General features: G+C 47.7%; 3 protein-coding genes across 4 annotated transcripts; 2 read left to right on the top strand and 1 right to left on the bottom strand.

Annotated features, from left to right (window-relative positions):
- Positions 1 to 531: 531 nt before the first annotated feature.
- Positions 532 to 6151, top strand: LOC106751305. 2 transcript variants are annotated; one of them, XM_014632182.1, is made up of 10 exons: positions 532 to 1292; positions 1870 to 2140; positions 2323 to 2486; positions 3572 to 3716; positions 3834 to 4007; positions 4091 to 4210; positions 4447 to 4639; positions 5170 to 5495; positions 5605 to 5796; positions 5933 to 6151. In XM_014632182.1, the coding sequence occupies exons 1-10, from the start codon at positions 1224 to 1226 to the stop codon at positions 6073 to 6075; spliced, it is 1797 nt and encodes a 598-aa protein (XP_014487668.1). In that variant the 5' UTR covers positions 532 to 1223; the 3' UTR covers positions 6076 to 6151. The 2 variants fall into 2 exon arrangements, with proteins under 2 accessions (XP_014487668.1, XP_014487669.1); XM_014632183.1 differs by lacking the exons at positions 532 to 1292; positions 1870 to 2140 and adding an exon at positions 2149 to 2234.
- A 1812-nt stretch (positions 6152 to 7963) lies between these two features.
- LOC106751292 lies at positions 7964 to 18487 on the bottom strand. The gene is made up of 6 exons (XM_014632154.1): positions 18428 to 18487; positions 9722 to 11650; positions 9349 to 9630; positions 8663 to 8896; positions 8124 to 8592; positions 7964 to 8031 (listed from the first exon to the last, which is right to left on the bottom strand). The coding sequence occupies exons 1-6, from the start codon at positions 18440 to 18442 to the stop codon at positions 7964 to 7966; spliced, it is 2997 nt and encodes a 998-aa protein (XP_014487640.1). The 5' UTR covers positions 18443 to 18487.
- Positions 18488 to 20735: 2248 nt separating this feature from the next.
- LOC106751291 (endo-1,3(4)-beta-glucanase 1) lies at positions 20736 to 21416 on the top strand. The gene has a single exon (XM_014632152.1). It carries the CDS (start codon positions 20736 to 20738, stop codon positions 21414 to 21416), a length of 681 nt encoding a protein of 226 aa, XP_014487638.1.
- Positions 21417 to 21676: the final 260 nt, after the last annotated feature.

The raw sequence follows: 21676 nt of genomic DNA, 5'->3' as shown, positions 1-21676 counted from the left end.
CTTTTGATGTGCGCATGTATATAAACATATGCACATAAATAATTCGACATACATTCGCATGCCATTGGTTCCTATTTATTACAATAATATTGTATTATTGACTCAGACTAGCTGTTAATATCCGAGATTGGAAACTTTTCTGTCTGTTGTATAAAAATATTTTTGTATTTAAATATACGTGCCAGAAGAAGAGAGGAAATGTGTGTCGCATAATTTTGGACCGCACCTCGATTAGAATAATTAAAAATATGTGTTCGAATAAAATTAACGACCTTATACGCTATATATGCTATCGGCTAACGAAAGCAATAAGATACGTCATCCTACACGGTGATTCTTCCGGTAACAAATGCAATTCAATCCAACTAACTTCCTGAGTAAACGTTGGTCACGCGAACTTTGTGTTTTTTTTTGTATCGACGTCAAGTTACATCCATGACAAGTAAAGTATACCAGATTAGATTAATCTTGAGCTATAGACGTTTCTTATCTCTCGCGAAAGCAAATTCAGTTTTGTCATCGTCAGTATGACTTTTATCATTGCCCGAGGTAGATTGCGATAAAGCTGTATCGAACATTGAACATCGTGCGATTTCGCATTCATGTATTATAATTGTCGGTGCATCAGTGTCAGGACGATCGCATCAACACACTCAGGAAAGCCTGTGAAGAAGAGAAGCGTTCACCGATATGCGGATTATGTAACAGTATTTGCAACTTTATACGCAAACAGTGCGGTACTCGATCGTATGAGATTCCTTTTGTGAAACATTTTCAAGTAGCTTAACCGCAAACCGGTTAGGTTAGACAATAGTTGTGTAATATTGCAAAATTCGCTGATTCATCGAATGTAAATTAAAATCGATTCTAATGCCACGATTAAAACCGCAGATAACGCATGCTCTCCGACAAGATTGTTAGGTAATGGATTCCGCGATTGTTCGATAACGATTTTGCGATTGATTTTAAAGCGCGGGGAGATCATCGTGAAATATCGTACCATAGGAAATTTATTGACCCGTGAAACGACCGGTGACTGTGCAAATAATCAAAGCAAAGGTGGAAGTGAGACGTATGGAATACCCGTTTGAAATAAGGGTGAAATATTCATAGCATTCCACCTGAGACAATTCGAACATCGTGCCTGGAACATTTAATTCACGCTGTGCCGAAGTTCACTCAGGAATTATATACTACGAGAGTGCCTAGCGTTCACTGCCAAAATGACTACGCGAGTACCGCCGAACGGAGGATGGGGATGGATGATTGTCTTGGCTTTTGCGTTAAGCAATGTAAGTTCCCGCGTGCACACGTCTTGAAAAGAAATAGACTCATTAAAGTGATATTTTAGGCTTGCGCGGTTTGAGTAAACTTTCAATTTGATTTTCTTGTTCCCGGCGTTTCGCCAAGATTTCAGTTCACTTCTTCGGGGTGAGGAAATCGAGGTTTCCGAAACCGTCTTGGATGAAAGACGCGGTGCTAACTCGAAAATCATATTGAATAACTCATTAAAGGCCATAATTATTTTACAAACACATTTAATTAAAAGATCCGTTTACTTCCCAGAGAAATCTTTAATTAGTACTAGAAATGGTCTTATCGAAGGCATAGAAATGTAACTGGAAATTAAGTGAAATTAAATGCTGATAACATAAGAATAAAGATACGCGCTCTCAAGTGGGAGTTTTTATTCAGTAAAGGAACACCGCGTAAACAACACATGGCCGCGCTAATGTGTTAAAGATCGTAGAGTCTAAGAGCGATGAAAAAATCAAGATGTGCGTGCGATGTCCGCAATCAAGCCGTGAAGTTCGAAGTTCGTCCTGAGAAACGCGATAGCAAAATAATCCGAGGATCATTATTCCGCAGCTGTCGACTATATCGGTGATGCAAGCGTTCGGATTGGTGTTCAAGGATTCCTTCGCCAAGCTCAATCTCACTGCGACTGACACGGCGGTCATAATTAACGTGAATTTCGCGTTCGGCATGATATTCGGCCTGTTCAATGGACCCCTCCTGAAGACCTACGGTTACCGAAAAGTGTCGATGTTCGGCTCCCTTCTGTACACGGGCGGGATGATGATGACGGCGTTCGCCAACAACTTCACCCTCATTATCATTTCTTACGGGATACTGACCTGTGAGTAAGACAAGAGAGCCCGGTACTCGACGAGCGTTGTTACCAGCCTGTGATTAAAACCGTTACCTTCGTTACGGACAGAATATGAATATCCGTAAATAAATATTAAAACTTAATTGTAAATTTCTCACGGCACACCGCGTTAACTAATCGTCGATCCCATTTATACACCTTTCTCACAGCTCTCGGCATGGGAATGTCGATGTCCGGATTTTCCCTGGCAATAAATTCCTACTTCACCACGAAACGGACACGAGCAATGGCCCTGGCCGTGACTATCACGGGACTCGGGCCGATTGTCATGCCCCAAGTGACGTCCTTCTTATTGTCGACTTACGGCATTCAGGTACCGAGTCACCGAGTTACAGGTCTCAGTGGCGAGTAACGTAACGCGTCCGCCGAAAGATCGCGAAGGTGCTCTCGGCGCGAAAGGATCGCGCTGAAAAAGGGACGCCGGGCACAGGAAATATTAAAGTCCCGGTGTGTTCTCGCACATGCGATTTCGATAAGACCGGTATCTCCAGTAATTATCTCCATTATCTCCAGCCAGGATTAAAGCCGATCATAAAGCGCCGCAACAATTACTTATCGATGTGGGTCGGCCCGTTTGTTTTGCTGTCGAGCTAGTCGTACGATATCTGGTTAATATTGTGACGGTGGTCGCGATCCTCCGCGCGCGGGACTATCGATTTATGGTGGCAAGTTTAATGGGGCACTCGGCAAGACCGTGTGTTTTTTTCCTTTTCTTTCGATTTCTCTCCCTCTCATTATTTCCGCTTGTCCCGATACGCGAGTTATAGTTATGTGCGAATTACCGTTACCGAAGAGCATTATTCGTGATTCAAGAAACGTAAATATCGCAAAAAGCAATGTCAGTTCCTGACACCCGGGTATCTCGAATATTTTCGGGGAAGCTGATAATCTTAGATATTACCCAACTACTTGGGAAACTTTTTAATTACCCGGGTATTTTAATTGCCCAGGTTATTTTAGTACCCATATATTTACTATCTCAGATACTACTAGGGTATCTGGGTATTTTTCCAATTACCCTAATACTTGAGTATTTGGAAGTATTCGCGAATTTGGACAACCGTATACTACCCGGAAAACTAGTATCTGGAATAATACTAAGATATTTTGATATTATGTCAATACTTTGATACCTGAAAATCCGGATATTATACGTGAGGTTCTATACTCGAGTACTACCTAGATATTTGGTCTCTCGAGTACTATTAGGATACCCAAGTATTTTTCATATTATAAGAGGAACAAACTACTTCCAAATTACTACTAAATATTTTAGTACCCGAAAACCCACGTAATATACATGAGCTTGAACATCCGTGTAGTACTCGAGATACTGCGATACCTGAGTACCGAATATAGAAATATCCAATTTATACTGACAGCACTATTCTTAAACAGGGAACGATCTTGTTGTTTGGCGCTTATAGTCTGCATTCGGCGGTGGGCGCTTTGTTGTTACAACCGCTTAAGTGGCACAAAAAAAGCGAGCCTCTCTCCTTAGAAACGGTCACTAAAACACCCGACATTTTGAACAATACCGAAGGTACCTACTCGTTCAGTAAAGATCGACTGTACAACATTAAAGATTCTCTCTCCCTCTCTCTCTCTCTCTCTTCCTCTATTTTTCGTTCTCTGATCAATAATTCTCAATTTCTCACAGATACGTCAAACGTTAACGCGGAAGAGGAGACAATATTGCAACCTTCGAGATCGATAGCAAACAATTATCAGATGAAAAGAAAAATATCAACCATCGATCACGATAGCGAGGTCGGAAGTATCTATGGATTCGATACACCACTACCTCGGCAAACTTCTGTAGAGACTAGAGCAAGTACGATCCGATAATAAGATAATGATTTATCGATTATAAATTAATCTAAAAACGAATGATTTCGACATAATTTCAAATTTCAGACGCGTCATATGACACGAATTACGACATCGAGATGTCGATAATGAACGGGACATCGATGACGAGTTTACATGGCAGCCGCAAATATTTGAATGGTGCAATGGTTCCATGGTGGAATTCGAGTAACTATGAGCAGATCGTAACGATAAAAAATCACTATTCTTTAGAAACACGCAGAGTCGACTTTTTTTCTCGGCGGAAATGTCAGAGAAAAATTATTATGTTTATCATAAATTTTCGATTTTCAACGTGTAACGCTTGAATTCATTCCCACCGAGGAAAAATCAACTCCAGCCATGTCAAAGGATTATTAAAATTAATGACCATGAGCAAAATCTAACATCCTGTGTACTTTTAGCGAAAAGTGTGAATAGCATCAACCTCGGTAGCAGTATAAAGATTTTCGAGGAGCCCGTGCCGATAACGAAAAAACTGACCTTCATCGATGTCAACGACGCGAATGGTATTTGTCAGAACAACGTGGAAAAAGACTCGCTGATCGAGAAAAAGGCAGATACCGGTTCGACCATAGTAGACGACGACAACGATAAGTACGTTATGAGAAGTATGTTATGAGAAAAGTGCCGATATGTCTGTTAATTCATTAATGGTTAGAATAATTTCACAAAAACTTTTTAATTGAAGAATCAGTTTGTTTATTTCCTATAGGGGTCTCAGATTAGCATTAGAACTATTTTTATTGAAAACATAGTTATGGCACTTGGAATATTGATTACCAAAAACGAAAAAATTAAATTAGATGTTTCCAAGCGGTTTTATTTGATGAAAGAGGAGCATTCAAAAAAGTGAATCACTGATCGCTAATAGCGTAATAAATAAGCGATATTAAACAAAGTATAATATTATTTCATATATTCCTTCTCTCTCTCTCTCTCTCTCTCTCTCTCTCTCTGTCTCTCTCTCTCTCTCATTCCAACTGTTTTCGTAGAACATATGCGTAGAACAGAAACAATATTCGCTCGACAAAATAAGAGATATGAAAGAGTACCATTTTCATTTATTGATTTATTGACTTATGTTTCTAACGCAATACACATGGTATAACGTGATTGTGTTGCAGTAACGAGAAAAAATCCGTCGTCTGGCGATTTCTGCGGTGGCTAGCTTCCATGTACGATCTCGATCTGCTGCGCGACCCGATCTACGTGAACATGATGATCGGGATGTCAGTGGCGATTTTCGCGGAGGCGAACTTCTCGCTACTGACACCGTTCATTCTCGCTGACATGAACATGTCGACGCCGCAAATTGCCAGCGCCATGAGCCTCATCGCGTTGAGTGATCTCCTTAGCAGAGGCGCGTCTCCTTTCCTGGGGGAGTGGCTCCATCAGCCGGCCAGAATGATGTACCTGCTCAGCCTGTGCCTTCTCATAATTAGCCGAAGCTGTAACGTATACCGATTATATCCCGTTATTGAATTTCCTCTTAAAGAAAAAAGAAAGGAAGAAAGAGAAAGGGAGGTTACGATTGTATTCTTGCTTGTTTCCCGGCGCAGCGCTGCTCTTCACGAACAGCTTAACCACGGTGCTGATCGTGACGGTCGGTCTGGGAGTGGCGAAAGGAGTCCGGTCGGTTTACATGGTCCTGGTGATTCCCAGTTACGTGCCCATCGAAAAGTTACCCAGCGCCTCGGGCATTCAGATGTTGACCAACGGAGTGATCCTCACATGTGTCGGCCCCTTAGTTGGTATAGGAATATTCGTCCGCTTTCTCTTCGAGTGTCAATCTCTTTCAACAATGCCGTCATTTTTCATTTGATCATGCGAAGTACAAAGTGATTATGGACCAACGAATACTGAAACGGAGGACCTGATTTGTTGCAGGTTTGATACGAGACAAAACCGGGAGCTACACACCCTGCATCATCCTGGTCAATTGCGTGACCGCCGTCACGGTGATTATGTGGCTGACGGAGATCGTCATTCTGAAGAGAATCGCACGGCGAAAATCGAGATCGCCCACATGATTATAACATAATACATAAAACACACACACACACACCAAATAACTATATGCCTCTGTAAATAAATTATTTACAACGACACGTGTGTCACGAGCGGGAAATTCGAAACCGTGCAAAAGCGCGCGGAACTATGAAGTCCGGACCCACCTTGAGTTAACTTGAAATTCCCAGAAGAGAAGCTCACACCTATTCCAGCGCGATTCTCGATTTCACGCGCGAGAAGCGCGTGAAAGGGAATTAAAAATTCTTACGCGTCTCTTACGGTGGCGGCACGTTAGACTTCTCCCCTTGCGGTACGCTCGCAATTAAGGTCGTGTCCTTGTTCGATACCATTTACCGCAGAAGTGGATCTAATTACAGCGCCTAATCGCGCCTCGCGATGTTGTCGGCGGCGGTGGTTGGAGTGTTAGCGACGAACAAGCACGATACACCGTCCCAGACAATAGAACGCCTTTTCCCACCTCCTTCCGGCGGCGGCGGTTCTCACGTCTCTCGCTGCGACAAGCAACGTGTGATCTCCTTGGAGGAGACCCGGAAAGGAAGTTCGAAGGTCAATGAAATGTAGATAATGTTGCATCGAGCCGGCCGATCTATTCAGCGCTGTTACATTCATCTGGCTCTCGCGCCGACTTCTCGCTCATTAAATTTATAATCTTTCTGAGCACGTTATCGCTCAATTTTCCCTTGGCAATGCGGGAAGTCAAGCCATAGAGAAGCCACTTCTATTTCTTTCTCGCGTCTAAGAAGACCAGAGTCTGAGGGAAGCATACACATGCAAAACGCTTTTGTCGAACATCGTATTGTTGAACCGTCGTCGTACCGGCATCGCGTATCTCTCTCTTTCTCTGTTGTACTATTTTGCACAAGAACCAATGAAAAGGGAAGGAGCTGCTCGAATCCCGCTTCGCGATCCCGAGTCCCTTTCACCGTACAATCGACCAATATGCATGTATGCATAACACACGCCGGCGTATATTTAGATGCAGCGGTGCGCGAATAGTCGTGACACTTCTTGGCGGACGTCCAGCTTTGCGAAACCGGCGAAAGTGACGATCGAACGTGACCGGCGAATGCGTAAAAGGCGAATTAAGGTGGACGGGTGAACGCGGACGGACTGCGAGAAAACCGGAACGGTTTTCTAAGACTCTGACACTGAGAGAAAAATATTTAATGTTTGGAACTGTAACCATCGTAGTGAAAGAATTATAGTCGGGAGAACCAATTTCTAATAAGTGTCACTATACTGTCGAGGATAATAATCTTATATGCATATTGCTATTGCTATTTTTGCGGTTAAAGCCATAAGAGGAAACATAGTTGAGACCTGAAAGTAATTCACGAGAGAAAAGGAATTAGCTATCCATGTTAATACAACGAAAATTTGGTAGCCAGACCTAGTTTTTAGCTGAGGAAATTAAAAACTAGACGCAGAGACGAAAAATTAGCTAAATTAACTCAGTTTAAGTTATATCACATGGACAGTCAGTTTTTACCTGCGAAAGTTAGTTTCCAGCTGTGGGAGCAAATTCTTTTTTACCATGTACAATTTCTCCGAATGGGGGGTGCGAAGAGGAGGAAGATGAGATGGAGGTCACGACGAGGTGGTTGCGATATGCGACCCTCCGAGTGAAATCCACCGGGATTTATTGTGCGGTTACTTATGACAAAGAAACTTACAAAAAGTACACTCGCGTTCGAATTACGTGATACATTGATCCGCTGCACTGGCCACGATAATCACTTACGCACTTACGCAGGATCGGAGCATCCGTTTGATGAAGGCGTCGTCAAATTCAAGAGGTCCCGTGAAAACGCGATCGGTCAGCTGCGTTTTCAGCAACGACTTCGCTCGTAGTTCGCGGTAAAGCACACACCACGTCAGACACTGTGTCTACACATGCACAAACAATAGTCTTGAGCATTCTTCACGTTGATGCGTCATCGTCTGGCACGTGACACCTGTAAAGGAGATATATTCGAAGCGTTAGAACGGATCAGGATATGCAGAGACGAGAAGTCGGCGAAGTCGACACGTGCCTTCGAGTGCCCACCGTACAGGACAGGGATTTCAGGCTCGCCGTCCTCGTGATCGTCGTGGCCGCTGTCGCCGAGCGAGCCGAACTCCTCGTGTTCCATAATGCCCCAGAGGGGAACTTTCTCCGGACCAGTGGAAGCCACCGCCAAGTTATTCACAGCCTGAGGCAGCACCTGATAGGCCTTCTCGATGGACTCGAATGGATCGGTCTCCTCCTTGACCTCCTCGGTGTCCGTCTCCGAAGCCTCGGTCGATACCTTCGAGTTTCTCTCCGTTTCCTTCGTCGTCGTCATCGTCGTCGTCGTCGTCCTAGATGTGGTCAGGACCGGCTGCGGCGTCACCACGTAGACTCGTTCCTTGCTCACCGGAGAAATGTCCATGGGGAAACCTTGCCACGTGAAGTCGTTCGTCGAATGTGCGGTAACAATGGCGACGGAGCTCTCGGTCGAGACCGTGGGCTCCTGATCCTTGTTGCCTGTTACCACCTTGAAAGAGAAACACGAGAGAAGCGTGGTATTATTCTTCGTCCACCTCCCCGAGGTTTCGCTTATTTACTTGTATTCGAGGTCCTTCCATGCGATTGCTGGATGAAGCCTCGCGTTCTTGGTCGTTGAAGCTGAATCCGCCCAATGTGAAGGTCTTGACACTTTCATCGCGAAAGTCGTCCTCCGTGTGATCGACAGGCTCGGTGGTCGTCAGGTACTTGTCTGGAATCTGCTTCGAAGGGAAGAGATACGGCTTGGCCGAGCTGGGCGATACTGTACTGGCGGTTGTGCCCCGCGAATATTCCTAAATCGAGCACAGATGAAGTTACACGAATACGTTTATCATGGTGCCGTGTGCCTTCACAATCTGGGTATTTCTATACCCAGGTAAACGAGTAGCACTCAAATTGGTAACAAATGTATTTATCGACGCTGTCATTATAATCTGCGCAATTCTACACCCGAAATTGACATCACTAATGCATGTTATAAATACACTAAGTGCAAAAGAACTAAGTGGAAGTATTTCCACTAAAAATACAAATACTTATTGATCATCAAATAGTAGGTAGAATTCTGGCTTACTGATTCAATTAATGACATTTTCACTGATTCAACTTAAGAACGTAGGATCTGACTACCCTAAATGTGCGTTTAAAAAAAAAGTATCAATCGAAGCGACTTGAGTCGAATTGAACGAACTCAACTTCAGGCCTGCATATGTTTGCGAGAATTTATCCGGAGGGTGCAACATGCCTGTATCGTCCAGTTGTCGATGTTCTTCTGCAATCTGTGCACGTCAATGGAGTTGTTCACCTTAGTGCCGGCCGGTTTCCCGGTGACTTCTTCCTCTATCGCCACAGTGGCAGGCCAAGTCGGAAGATCGGTCACTTTAATCTTATTCCGTGACTCTTCGCTGATGTAATTATCTCGACCGGAGTCAGCCGTGTAGGAGACCTTCCGTCCGTAATTCTGATCGCGCACCGGCTGGAACGGGACCGGCGTGTGCTTCGACGTGTAGGGTATGATGACCTGCACCTAAACAATTCGAATCGCGACAACAGGGTTATAACGAGAACGCGCTTCCCTTGAAATCGCATTCCGCCCGAGAAAGCCTTCGGCTTTTCACCTTTTTGTTCCTCTTCGGGCCCTGCTGATTCGCGTCCCGCGTCTCGTCCTCCTCGGAATCGACGTCGATATTTTCAGCAGACTGTTCGCCTTGGTGTCCGAGCACACCGTCGTAAACGTTCACCAGAGAGCCCCAGAACGAGCCTCTCTCCGTGCTTCTCGAAGTCGTCGACGAAACATCTGGCCGGAAGTATCCCGCCAGGCTGTGGCTGAGCGATTGAAAGTAGGAGACTTTCTGTTCTTGAGGGTCCGCAGGATGATGAATACCGTCGGCGACCTGAACGTTCGCGCCGTCGTCAATCGAGTTCGACTTGTCGAGCGAAGGCTCGATCGTCTTCAGCACGTCCACGGGGTAACGTGACTCCGTCAGGTCGGGAAGATCCGGGCCGAAGAACTCGACGCCGGGCGCCAAGGTCGTCACGCCGCCGATACTCCCGTTCAAGTCCGCGAACGCGTTAGAGGTCGGCGATGATATCGGGGACGAGTCCGTCCGACTTTCACCTTTGTGCGTGAGATCTAGCAACGGTGACTCTTCGAAATGTATTGGATCTTCAATCTTCGCGGGAGATCCGTCCGTGGTGCGCGGAGCCACGTGGGAATCCGTAACGACGCTGCCGCTGGAGGACAAGTCGTTGTAGCGATGCTCGTAATTATCCGGCGCCCGATCAAGGCCGGAAGTCCCGTAGCTGCTGGGAGGATTCGGAACGATCTGCCTGGGGTTATCAAGGAGATCGCCCAATCCGTTCGATTCCGTGGCATGAAACCCCCCGTTATCGGCCGCTCCCAGCTGACCCGCCGGAGCGGAGCCGCCGAAGGAAGGTTGACGGCTCGCGGGATCGAGCGAGTCTTGATGATAAGCCGCGATATTCTCGAATCCCTGCGCGCCCAACGCGGGACCGACATGGCCGTGAGACACCTGGGTGCTGCTGGAGAACAAGTCACCGTGTCCGCCGGGATTCCGAACGTGCGGAAGTTCCAGCCCGGTGTACTCCACGTGTTGATGAGCGAGAGGGTTACTCGGGTAGGTGGGCTGCGCGATGTGGCCGTTATTGCCGCTGGATTCCACTACAACCGGGAAGACGCCATTTCCCGTAAGCAGACTGCTCCCGGAGGGCGGTGGTCCGGCCAGTTCCCACTCCGGGAGCCCACCCAGAGTGGATTGCACGGGGTAAGTGAAGTCCGTTGCTTTGAAGAGCGGCGGCGTCGCTCCAAGGTACACTTGCGGACTCGGTAACGGGCTGAGCAAGGGCACGCTCTGGCCTGCGGTGGGCAACGTCGACGCGAAAGAGAGGTCCGGAGCTCGGACTTCCTGCGAGGCGGCGTGATAAACGTCGTGGGCTCCGGGATTACCGGGTGGTAGGTAGCTCCCGCTCGAGGGTGACGATTGAAGCGGCAGCGACGATGGTGGGACGAGGGACGCTTCCGCCGTATGGTGGTGAGAAGCTTCGCCATTTATCGGCACCCAGGGCACTTTGTTGCAGGGGTTGCAGTTCTTCGTCGGGGCGCGGGGATGGTTGGCAAAGATCGGTGGGAGAGGCGGCCTGTCGTAAACCGGAGGCGAGCCGCCGTAACCGCTCGCGAAGGATCCGGAAATCGGCGGAGGGGGCGGCGGAGGGGGAGGAGGTGGCTGAATGAACCTCGGCTGCGGGGGATGAGCTTCGAGACGCGGCGGCGGTAGCGGCGACGCGGGGACGTAGCTGAAGGGGTTCAGCCAGGTCATCAGCTTGGAAAAATAGCCCGACTTCTCGGCCGGGGGTACCAATCTCGCGGTCCTGTCGGGAGGGAACTTGGGCGGCGGCGGCGGTACGAGGAACTCGTTCAAGCTGATTCTGCGAGTGCGTCGGATCAAGTTCGGCCCGTTCCGCGCGTTCTTGAAGGACGACGGGGATGCGCCGAGAGCGCATACCAGCAGGGTCAAAAGTAGTAAGACCTGAAACCGCGTAAGGGCGTCGCGTTAAAGCGGATCCTGAAGATCGCCCGACGGCGGAATGCGTCCACCAACGCGCGCTTCTTGCGTTTTCGTCGCGTATCGAACGTTCGGGGAGAAACAAACGAGAGAAATAAACGAGCGACTAGTCGGTTGAAGTTAATTGAGGCGTGCGCTAACAGCGGTCTTTCTCCTCGCCCGGCGACGCCGATATTATTCGAGGTATCATTTGACGAAAGAAAGCCCTCGCGCGCGTTCTATTATCATGTGTAGTTCCCGCGACAGTAGTCAATGGCGGCGAGAAGGGGAATAAGACGCGAGGCGCGAAGTGGGTCGCCCCGTGAGAATCGTTCTGCGTCGCCGTGGATTATGTATGCCGTGCGCGAAACTAGACGTCTTCTCTCCCTCGTTACTCCACGGCGACGACGGCGGAGTAGTCCTCGTCGGGGGGACTCGGTTTTCCTCTCCTTAGTCCTGGATTCAGCTGATTACCCCGCTTTAACGCGCCACTTCGACTCGCGCGTAATTTATGCGCGCGGCCGCGCGCGAGGAAACGCGCAGTGAAAACCGTCGCGGGTAACAATCCGTCCGCTGGCTGTCTGGCGAAACGGGCTACCGGCCGGCGAATCACACGCTCAATGCGCGGTTATGATTCCGCGTTCCTCACCCGTGTCATTGAGCGAGTACAACGTCGTTCAAGCTTTGCCGAGCGCCTTTTACGCGTCCCGCTCGGCGCACGCTCGGCGCGCCTGCGATTTCAAAATTGGCCGGCTCGAGGCGATTTGCGAGACGCTATTGAGCGCCAAGTTCGACGACTCTGCAACCTATTTCGCCGATACAGAGCTCCGCAATCATCCCGCGCGCTCGAGGAAAGTCCGAGGCTGTCAGCCGGTCATTAAAGATGCAAAGAGGCAACGCGGGTCAAGAGGTATGCGAACGCAGTATCGGTGCTAAGGTCGAGAACTCACCGGCGGATTCGATCCCCCGCGGAAATGCCCGCGCAGATTTTCCCCGTTCGCGCTGGTACAGAGGGAGAGAAGAAAGTCGCGGAAGACCGCGAAGAAAACGAACGAGGAGCGGAGGAACCGCGATCCGCCGTCTGACTCGCGCCAGTCGCTGAGATTCTCTCACATAAATTGAATAAGAGACGCCACGGGAGAGCTCCACGTGCCAGTTCCTCGCGACATGCGCGTGCACATGTGTATGTGCCGTTCCCCCTCCCCCCTCCTCATTTTCTTGTCAATTTGTGGCGTAAACTTAATTTGATAATCACGCAAAAATTGTTTCTTCTACTTACGGTTAATCATTAAACTGATTTTTCAGCGGTAACTTTTAAATTTTAACGATTATCCGAATTGAAATTTGGATGCTACTCGGATACTCTTAAAGATAGTTTGCGCCTACTTAGACGGGCTGTGGACTGATAAAAGCCTACTTCGACGATACTAACACTTTTCACTTCTCTCTTGAATCTTGAATTCTACAGATTGAATTTTAATGCCACCTTCAACAATCTACTTTGATGCTACAACGGCAAAAAATAGAAGTTCAAGGCCGATAATAGTTAATTTCTATTCTGATTAACTTCTGTTTAGGCTTATACGATCTGATGATAATGTAAAAATCACGTTTTCTCTTCACGATTACCTGAATCGAAATTGTGTTAAAGTTCTAATTCTGCAACATGGTAGAAACCAAGATAGCAAAGCAAGTTTAACTTCAGCTCTAATATAATATAACTCCTATTTTGATTATGATGAAGTCTTCGATTTCTTTTTCCGCTGTTGTCGCGTCAAAATAGGTTGTTGGAAGGTAGGCATCAAAATTCAATCGGCGAGCTCTCTCGCTCTGAAAACTCCAAATTCAATCTGTTAACTAGAAAATGAAAAACCGGACCTCTGCCTGTCTCTCTCTTTCTATCTATCTCCGTCTCCTTTGCTCCCTCTCTTCTACCGTGAGAGAGAACGAGAGTAGTCGCGGATGACCGTGTTTGTCCGTCGAGCCGGAAGCCGCGTAGGAAAGTGAAGAAACGGAGGATAAGGAGAGATACGCGCGAAAGCCGAGCAAAAGGCTAATCCATCTAATGGTGCGTTACGCGCGCGTCGCGGTCGTGCATTATGCAAATTGCCGGCGACGGGGGTCACCGCGGCGCGCGTACACAATGCGCGAGCGCACGCCACGCGACTCGCGCGGTACCGACTCGGTACCAGTTCATTTTTGTACCCCTTCCTTCGTACCGGATGCGTGTAATAATACAGAGCCTCGTAGTCTACGGCATGTCTGCGCGAATCAATTACATTCGACTTGATATTCAGCATCCGTCAGCCTACTTTTTCTTCTTTTTCTCCCTCCTGAATACGTCGACACCTTCGCCCGTGGTGCGATGTGGCGCGACACTATTTCCTGAGGCGGCAGATTAATGAGAAAAGTCAGTAGGCTATGGACACCCGGCAGCTATTAATCGAATCGAAGAATAATAGCGATTCCCCTGCGCGTTCTTAAGATCAAGAATGAGGAAGCGAGTCCGGGGATCCAGTGGGAGAAGCGGATAGATTCGATTTCTCGACCGGCGAGAAAACAGCTGGGGCGAGAGCACGCGGATTTGGCACACCGGTGATTTCATCATCATCATCATCAGCACCATCCGATAACCGACATTCGTCGATCGANCCCCCCCCCCCCCCTTTTCCACCACTCCTCTCATCTCTAATCGTTCGAGTCGTCACGCTCGTTTAGACGAAAGATTATGGTTCTGCCGGAGTCGCGGCGATACATCGCTCCCGATCGCAACGCGAGATCGAGGGGTCTTGGCACAGAGAAGATGAGAAAATGCGCACGGGTGCACTCGCAGCAGCGTAACCACGTCGTCGGGGTCGATGCGGTCGTCGACGTGCGCGGTCCGTCGGCATAAATTCGCTGTTAAAGCGGCATGAACGTCTGAGAACGCGCCGATGAAATACTGCGAGCCGAAACGAGCACGGAAATATACACTTAGAGAAGAAATTAGGTAATCTTATTCGAATTATAGTGATTCTCGTGTCTCTCTGATTATACTGATTTTCTTGATTGTACGGTATTTTCTTGATTGAAAGGTTTTTTCCTTAATTAACGCCCACCATTCGCATATCGTTATTTCCTCGTGAAAATTTCAATTAAAAGTATCGAGTGAAAATGTCGAGATGTTAATAGTTTACAAAAGCAACTGGAAAAGCAGGATTTCGAGCGACCAAGTAGATAACAAATCTATATCCGTCATTCAAATTCAAACGGATTTACTTTAACGGAACTTCAATTTAAGGCTTAGCTATAAAGATATGTCTGGAAAGTCGCTATAAATCATGACCTCTTTTGACAAAACAGCTCGGAACTTTTCGATTCGATTATTCACCGTTGTCGTCAAGCAACAATAATCATTCGCATTAATTAACGATCGCGCGTTCTCAGTTGTGACGGTGGCGCGCGTGTCCGATATTTAATGTAACACGAGCGAGCGTTATAGATGTTAGTGAACATCCGGCCGAAAGCGGCGGAGGGGCACATAATCGCTGACAGTGGTCGCTTCGTCGTCATTAAGAACATACAGCCGCGGAGAGAGGTTCGTTACTGAAATGTCCGATTGTTAAAATTGATTACGCCACTGCGCGCGCGCGCGCGCGCGCGTCGCCAAACGGTGGATGTAGCGGGCGCACACACACGAAACTGGTAATGTAGGTAAGTGGGCTGTGGGTATTACGAGAGTCGAGGGGCCCACAGTGAAAGAAAACGATGTAACGCGGGATCGCGCGCGTGTAAGTGCGAGAGTGAGCATGATGCGTGCGTGCACGTGTGTGTGTGTCCACTGGGAGCCGTGTATCGGAAAATGAACAGCGGCGCTAATCGAGACGAAGCATTACCGATAACAAGGCTGCGCTCTTGGTAGTTTGGGATAACGTTGCCCGAAATGAAACGATTATCATTGATTAGCGAGGCTAATCCGGCCGAGAAATCCCGGCGAGATGTCCCGTGAAATCGATATACGCGAAGGCGAAACTTTCGATGATGTCTCCGCGTGCGGGTAATCTTCTTCGCGAGCGATGTTAGAATTCGCGTTGGAATTCGTGATTAAATCACTTCTCGTGGAAGGGCGACATGTAATAATCCGAGAGATTCGGATTTCCCGGCCAATTTTCTAAGAGAGAGCATGCGAAACGCGCCCGAGACCGAGGACGTTGTCACTTTTCACAGCAAATTTCGAGACCAAGCGAAGCCTCGGCGATCCCGTGGGAACGGTCGGGTGAAAATCGAGGGGATCTCGACGAACTTGTAGAAAAGACGGACGGCCTAACGGTGCTTCGACATCGCGGCAGACAATTACAGGAGCGCCGAGACGGTGAGAGTTAACGTCGTCGTATTTACATCGCGAGCTGCTCCAGTTGGGCGCGCGTTACGAAAATCAAAGAGAGGCGACAATAGGCGCCAATTTCGCGCGTTTCTCCCGTTTTATTGTTTTATTTCGATAGTTCGAAAAATCGTCGTATTTATATTTATATCGCTCCAGCTTTAAAGAGAACAAACCCACGTCTCGTTCCGCGCGTTTTACCGCGACTAATTGAAGCTCGCTATTCGCGGACTGAGGAAAATGGAGCCGTGGATCGTCTTATTTGGGGAACGGCAAGATTAGAGATGTGCTCTTTCGGCGAGCTCTCTCGCTCTGAAAACTCCCATCGCTCCGCGAAGTGAAGAGGAAAGATGAAGGCCGAATCTATACACAGACAAATTGTATTGGGGAGCGTCTCCGCGAGATATGCACGAAGAAAGCACGACCCACATCCGGCGACGAATGTGTCACTATTGACAACCGGTCGTCGCGAAAGGACGCGTCTAACAAACGGAGAAGAAGGTTTCACCTTTATTTTGTCAACGCAATCGTCGACTTACTTGTCGCGCTTCTTCAAACTAACGGCACGGTGCGAGCACACACACGTGTTGCGTCACACGTGCGTAGACTGGACACGCACATCCACTCGGGCTTGTCAACGATGTTGACAAATTGTGGAAACATTGAACGTCACGGAGAGTGTGATGACACCGTTTTCTTTTCTTTTTTACACCGAGACACTATTGAGTCAGTCGAAACATCCGGCCCGATCTTTCCTTCAAATGTTAACTGTTCAGTGAATACCAATCACACTTGTCGATTTGAATGATGAATAATCTGTTCGTCATTAATCGTCGTTGTCGAGCGATTATTCATCACCAAGCAATAATCATTGTCAATGTCGCCCGTATTACGACGCAACACGCGATACGTCGTTTACTAAAAATCGAAACGAACATTCCGACCGGCCTGGTACTAACGGCGCCTGCGTTTGAAAGTCGACGCTCAGCTGAAGCAGATAAATAGCTCTTCACCATATTTTTGTTTGAGGATGTCGGACACTTCAATCAAAACCGGTCCGATAAAGCGCGACAATAGAAAGTAAGCCTAAAATCTCCTCTTCGGAGATCTCTCGCGTTTCCTACCTTCCGTCTGTCATCGGTACAGCTGTGTGCACACCCGAAGTTGAAACTAGAGCGACGTTGAACATCAGCCGAAAAAAGCCGACACGCGTCCCTCGAATGTTAATCCTCATTAGCAAAATGAGAAAAATCTCCGAGGCGATATCCAAACATTCGTCCTGGCGGGTGCATCGATATATCCGCGCTGCGGAAGGGATTAAACGCATGCTTAACCGCGCGCACTAGACGATTTTCGCACATTTTCGGAAACCGCGACTAGACGAGGCGTGCGAATCAGAAAGCGACAGATTTAGGTCGTCCGAAAGAGTTTCCCTCTTCGACTTCGCTCCGCGCCGAACGGCCTGATCGTTCGTCTCGAAAGCGACGTACCGTCTTTGTCGTTTGTTCGTCGTACGCACGCGCGCGCGCGCGCGCGATCGGCGATTCATGGCGTGCATAAATCAGCCGCGGCTTTCGAGACATAGCATTAACATACTGCCCGGACGATATTGCGCGCCGGCTAATTAGGGAACATGACTTCGCGAAATGAATTCCCCTCCCCCGTAATACCGATTTCCGCGAGATCGGTCCGTCGAGGTGATCGTAATTTGGGCATTTTGCAGTGAATCCGATAGCAGGAAGTTTGCGGCGGATTTTACGAGATAATATTCATGGCTCACGCACACACTCGCGCGCGATCACTTTTCCACAATTATCTGTGCCTATTATAATTACGAGATCCATTAACTGTATAACGGTACTTGTTAACTCGTGCGCGTCGAGCAAGCAAATCAATTCGAAGCGATTTCACCGTCGATAGGACGCTTCATGTGTACCCGAGGAGTTCCCGAGTCTTCATTCCGTCCATATGCAATATAATAAATTAGATTCGAAAGCGTGACAAACGTATTTTTTATGTTATCAAGTCCATCACGTTGCTCGTTACTTCACGATTATTGGGCCCGCACGATTCATCCAATTATTCTTTTAATCGCGAGTGACATTACGACGCGCCGAGGTATCGATCGAATTCACGAAGAGAATTCGGAGAAGCGTTCGCGAATTTTTACAAAATTGCGGTTTTAATTTGCGGATCGTTCGACCACGAGATGAAACGAATTCGCAAACTTTACCGTATGAACGGCAACTTGGCGGCAACTCGGCAAGTTCCGGATGTCACATCGATCGATATCGTGGACCCGACAGCATTAACGACTCGACGATTACCCGCTGAAGGCTCTTTGTACTCGAAATGCGAAATTAACGAGGTCTTCCGTTACTGTTACTATTACTGCTACTCACTCTTCGGGGGTCCATCTCTCCCACAGTCAGGACCTTCCCGTTAGAAACATGTCACAAGTCCGCACGCGAAAAGCGGGATCTCACTGCTCGTCCTCTCTCTCCTCTCGCAGCGAAACTGAATATCTCCCGCTAAACTCCTACGTCCTACTCCGTCATCCTCGCGACACTGCAAAAGCGCGACCGGCGAGAGCGCGAGGACCCGGATTCTCCTCCTCGCCGCACGAAGGTGAAGGTTGAAGTAGAAGGACGCAGGATCGAAACGGTATACTATCACGTGCGTGGAGGGGAGGGAAAACGGGGGATGGAGGAAATGGGAGGAAAGATGCGCACTTGACCAGGGTCAAAGAGAGAGTCCATTGGAGCGTCTCCGGCCCAAGTCGCTTATATACATCTGCGCTTCTCTCCTTCTTTCCTGTCTCTTCTCTCTCTCTCTCTTTCTTTCTCTCCCTCTTTGTGACTCCCTTCCATTGCACGTTTCCCTCTGCGCCGGAGGAAAAGATCTTTATATATGTAACTAACCTCCCAGCATAGCTGTTATATGGAAGAAAGAATAGATTTTCTATCTGCCCGGAAAACCCTCCAATAATGCGGTGAATGCCGGGAAACGGCTACCTGAATTCGGGACTCGTGGACTGGAATATCCGTCGAGCGGGTGTAAAAATGTCTTGTGTTGATATCGATGATCGATCATTGCGTCCGTATTATGTTTTATCATACACTGAGGGGAAAACAGTTGCAAAAAAAACGACAAAATCGACGGTCATCTTCGTTTAAAACAACTGTGTCCGCTGAAATTACATGCTGGCGCGAACAATAAATATCCTGATGTCGAATAACATATTTCTCTGATGTTTTCATCTAAACGTTATAATAATTGTCATGAGCAATAAATTATTTTAAAAAAATAACACTATGTTAGACAAATATTGAAGAACTTCTGCTTTTGTTTCAGTGGAAGAACATTTAATATAATCATAAAATAAATTTTTTTACTTAAAACCAAATATTATCTTTCTTCTAAATAATACTAATTTTTCCATCAAATAACGTGATTCATCCTAGCGAAACAACGAAGCATTTTCATTCGAATAATATTTGATATCAAATTATGTCGTTTATATTAAAGAAACCGAATTATGTCGTTTATATCAAACAAACACGTATATTAAATCAAAGGAAATCTTTCTCTATGTATCCTCGGTAATTCAATCGTCAGTTAATCTTCCGCGTGCAATCAACGTAAATCAACGCAACGGAGGCGAAAGGAGTTTTCGAACTGACGACGACTTGCAAGACGCAATATAAATCCCGCGACATACGCGGAATACGCGTACGCCGACCTATTTCGCGTGCGACGCGCACAGACGTGCAGAATATGCACGCATAATCGACGCGCAGTGCCAGCACGCACAACTGCGAGCAATGTTACGTTCGGACACTAAGCCCAGCGCGACTTTCTCGTCGCTTTCTGGCGATTTTGTATTCCGTAGATTCACCCTCGGTTTCCTCGTCGTAAGGTCGCCGCGTTCAAAAGCACGCGCGCGCCCGGAATCGTTTCACCTGGAAAGGATCGTCGGGGATGCGCAGCTGCCGTCTCGATTTCACGACATCGAGCATGCAGCGCTCACACTTTTATCGGGTCGCGGTGATTATATGGCACTGAATTATTACTCGATTGAGCTGGGGGAAAAGCAAAGGACATCAACGAGTTAGAGAAACACTACCGGTACAACTAATAGAACCCTCGTCAACCTTTCAGGTGCACCCATATACGTTTACATATGTGTACTGATACATTTAGATACGTTCGATTCTTTCTTCCTTTAATTCAAACGCCGACGAGAACATAATGAACATTACTGAGAATAAATATTTGTCGCAAAATTTCACAACAAGAAGAAAGGAAATCTCGTCGTATGATTGACATAGACGTCATATTTACTTCACGATAAAATTGAGCCAGCTCCCTCTAATTCTAATAAATTCATCTCGGGAGAATTCAAAGGAATCGGCGTGTTTGAAGAGTTCCGATATTTAAGCTTTTCACGGTGTGGAGAGTCTCGTGACATCGATTGCAGATAAGACACGGAAATTTACGACAAAATCGCAGAGTGGTATGCGCATTATTTGCGTACGGATTCCAGCTGGATGTGCAATCGCCTTAACTTAGATCCTAGTTAAATAGCATCTCGCGATAAATGAGGCAGGCGCGTGGCAACGCGACCGAATGTCGCGAGAACTCCTCGGGCGTAAGTGCATCGGGAACAGTCGCGTCGAATCGCTCTTGGCATAGCGCAGCAACGGCAATATGACGAGGCACTTCATCCTCTTCGCTTTGTGGTGCCTCCTGTTCCTCTGCCCGATCGGGATCGTGGAAGCTCAGGCGCCGTTGCTGATCTGTCCATACGCCGGTGCCTTCGAAATCTACGACGGGACGTGCAAGAATTATTACATATGCGTGGACGACGGCGTGACTCTGGTGCCGGTGACGTTCACGTGCGCCGCCACGACCGTGTTCGACCCTGCTCTAGGTAAATGCTCGGCCGGGGCGACGTGCCGACAGACGACGACTCCACCGACCTGCACCGAGATCGGCGCTTTCGAGATCTATGACGGCACGTGCAAGAATTATTATATATGCGTGAACAACGGCGCGACTCTAATGCCGGTGATACTTTCATGCGCTGCCGGTGCCATGTTCAATCCTGCTCTGGGAAGTTGCGAACCTGGGAGAATATGTTGGCAAACGACGACGACCACGACGACGACCACCACGCCGACGCCGACCACCACCGCGGCACCCTGCGTGAGATACGGTCGATTCCCGCTGCCGGACGTGAACTGCAAGATGTATTACCTGTGCTACTGGGACGGCCTCCGTTACACTATAATGAGTAATCTCTCGTGCCCGAACACCCTGGTGTTCGAGCCGGTGTCGGAGAAATGCGTGCCGCCGGAGCGGTATCTCTGCCCGGGCGTAGTGGGATAAACGGATCGTCCTGCCACGCGCGCATCGCGCGATCACGATCTGCAGAATCTGCGTTGATATGATTTCACGAGGATAATCGCATCATGGGGAGCGATGGTGTGCGTTGTGTGATATATAAATCGCCCGTTGAAGCCTGAATAAACGGGCTTGCTGAGTAATCCATGTTTTGATTGTCATCGTGAAGTAATAATGAAATTAATTTCGTCGAAACATGTGGAAGTATATTACAAGTCGATTAATGATGATTGAAAGAAGAAATT

This window comes from Dinoponera quadriceps, unplaced genomic scaffold, assembly GCF_001313825.1.
Source record: "Dinoponera quadriceps isolate SergipeBrazil2010 unplaced genomic scaffold, ASM131382v1 scaffold10866, whole genome shotgun sequence".
Lineage (NCBI taxonomy): Eukaryota > Metazoa > Arthropoda > Insecta > Hymenoptera > Formicidae > Dinoponera > Dinoponera quadriceps.
Note: the sequence above shows the minus strand (reverse complement) of the source record. Positions and strands in the feature narration are given on the sequence as shown.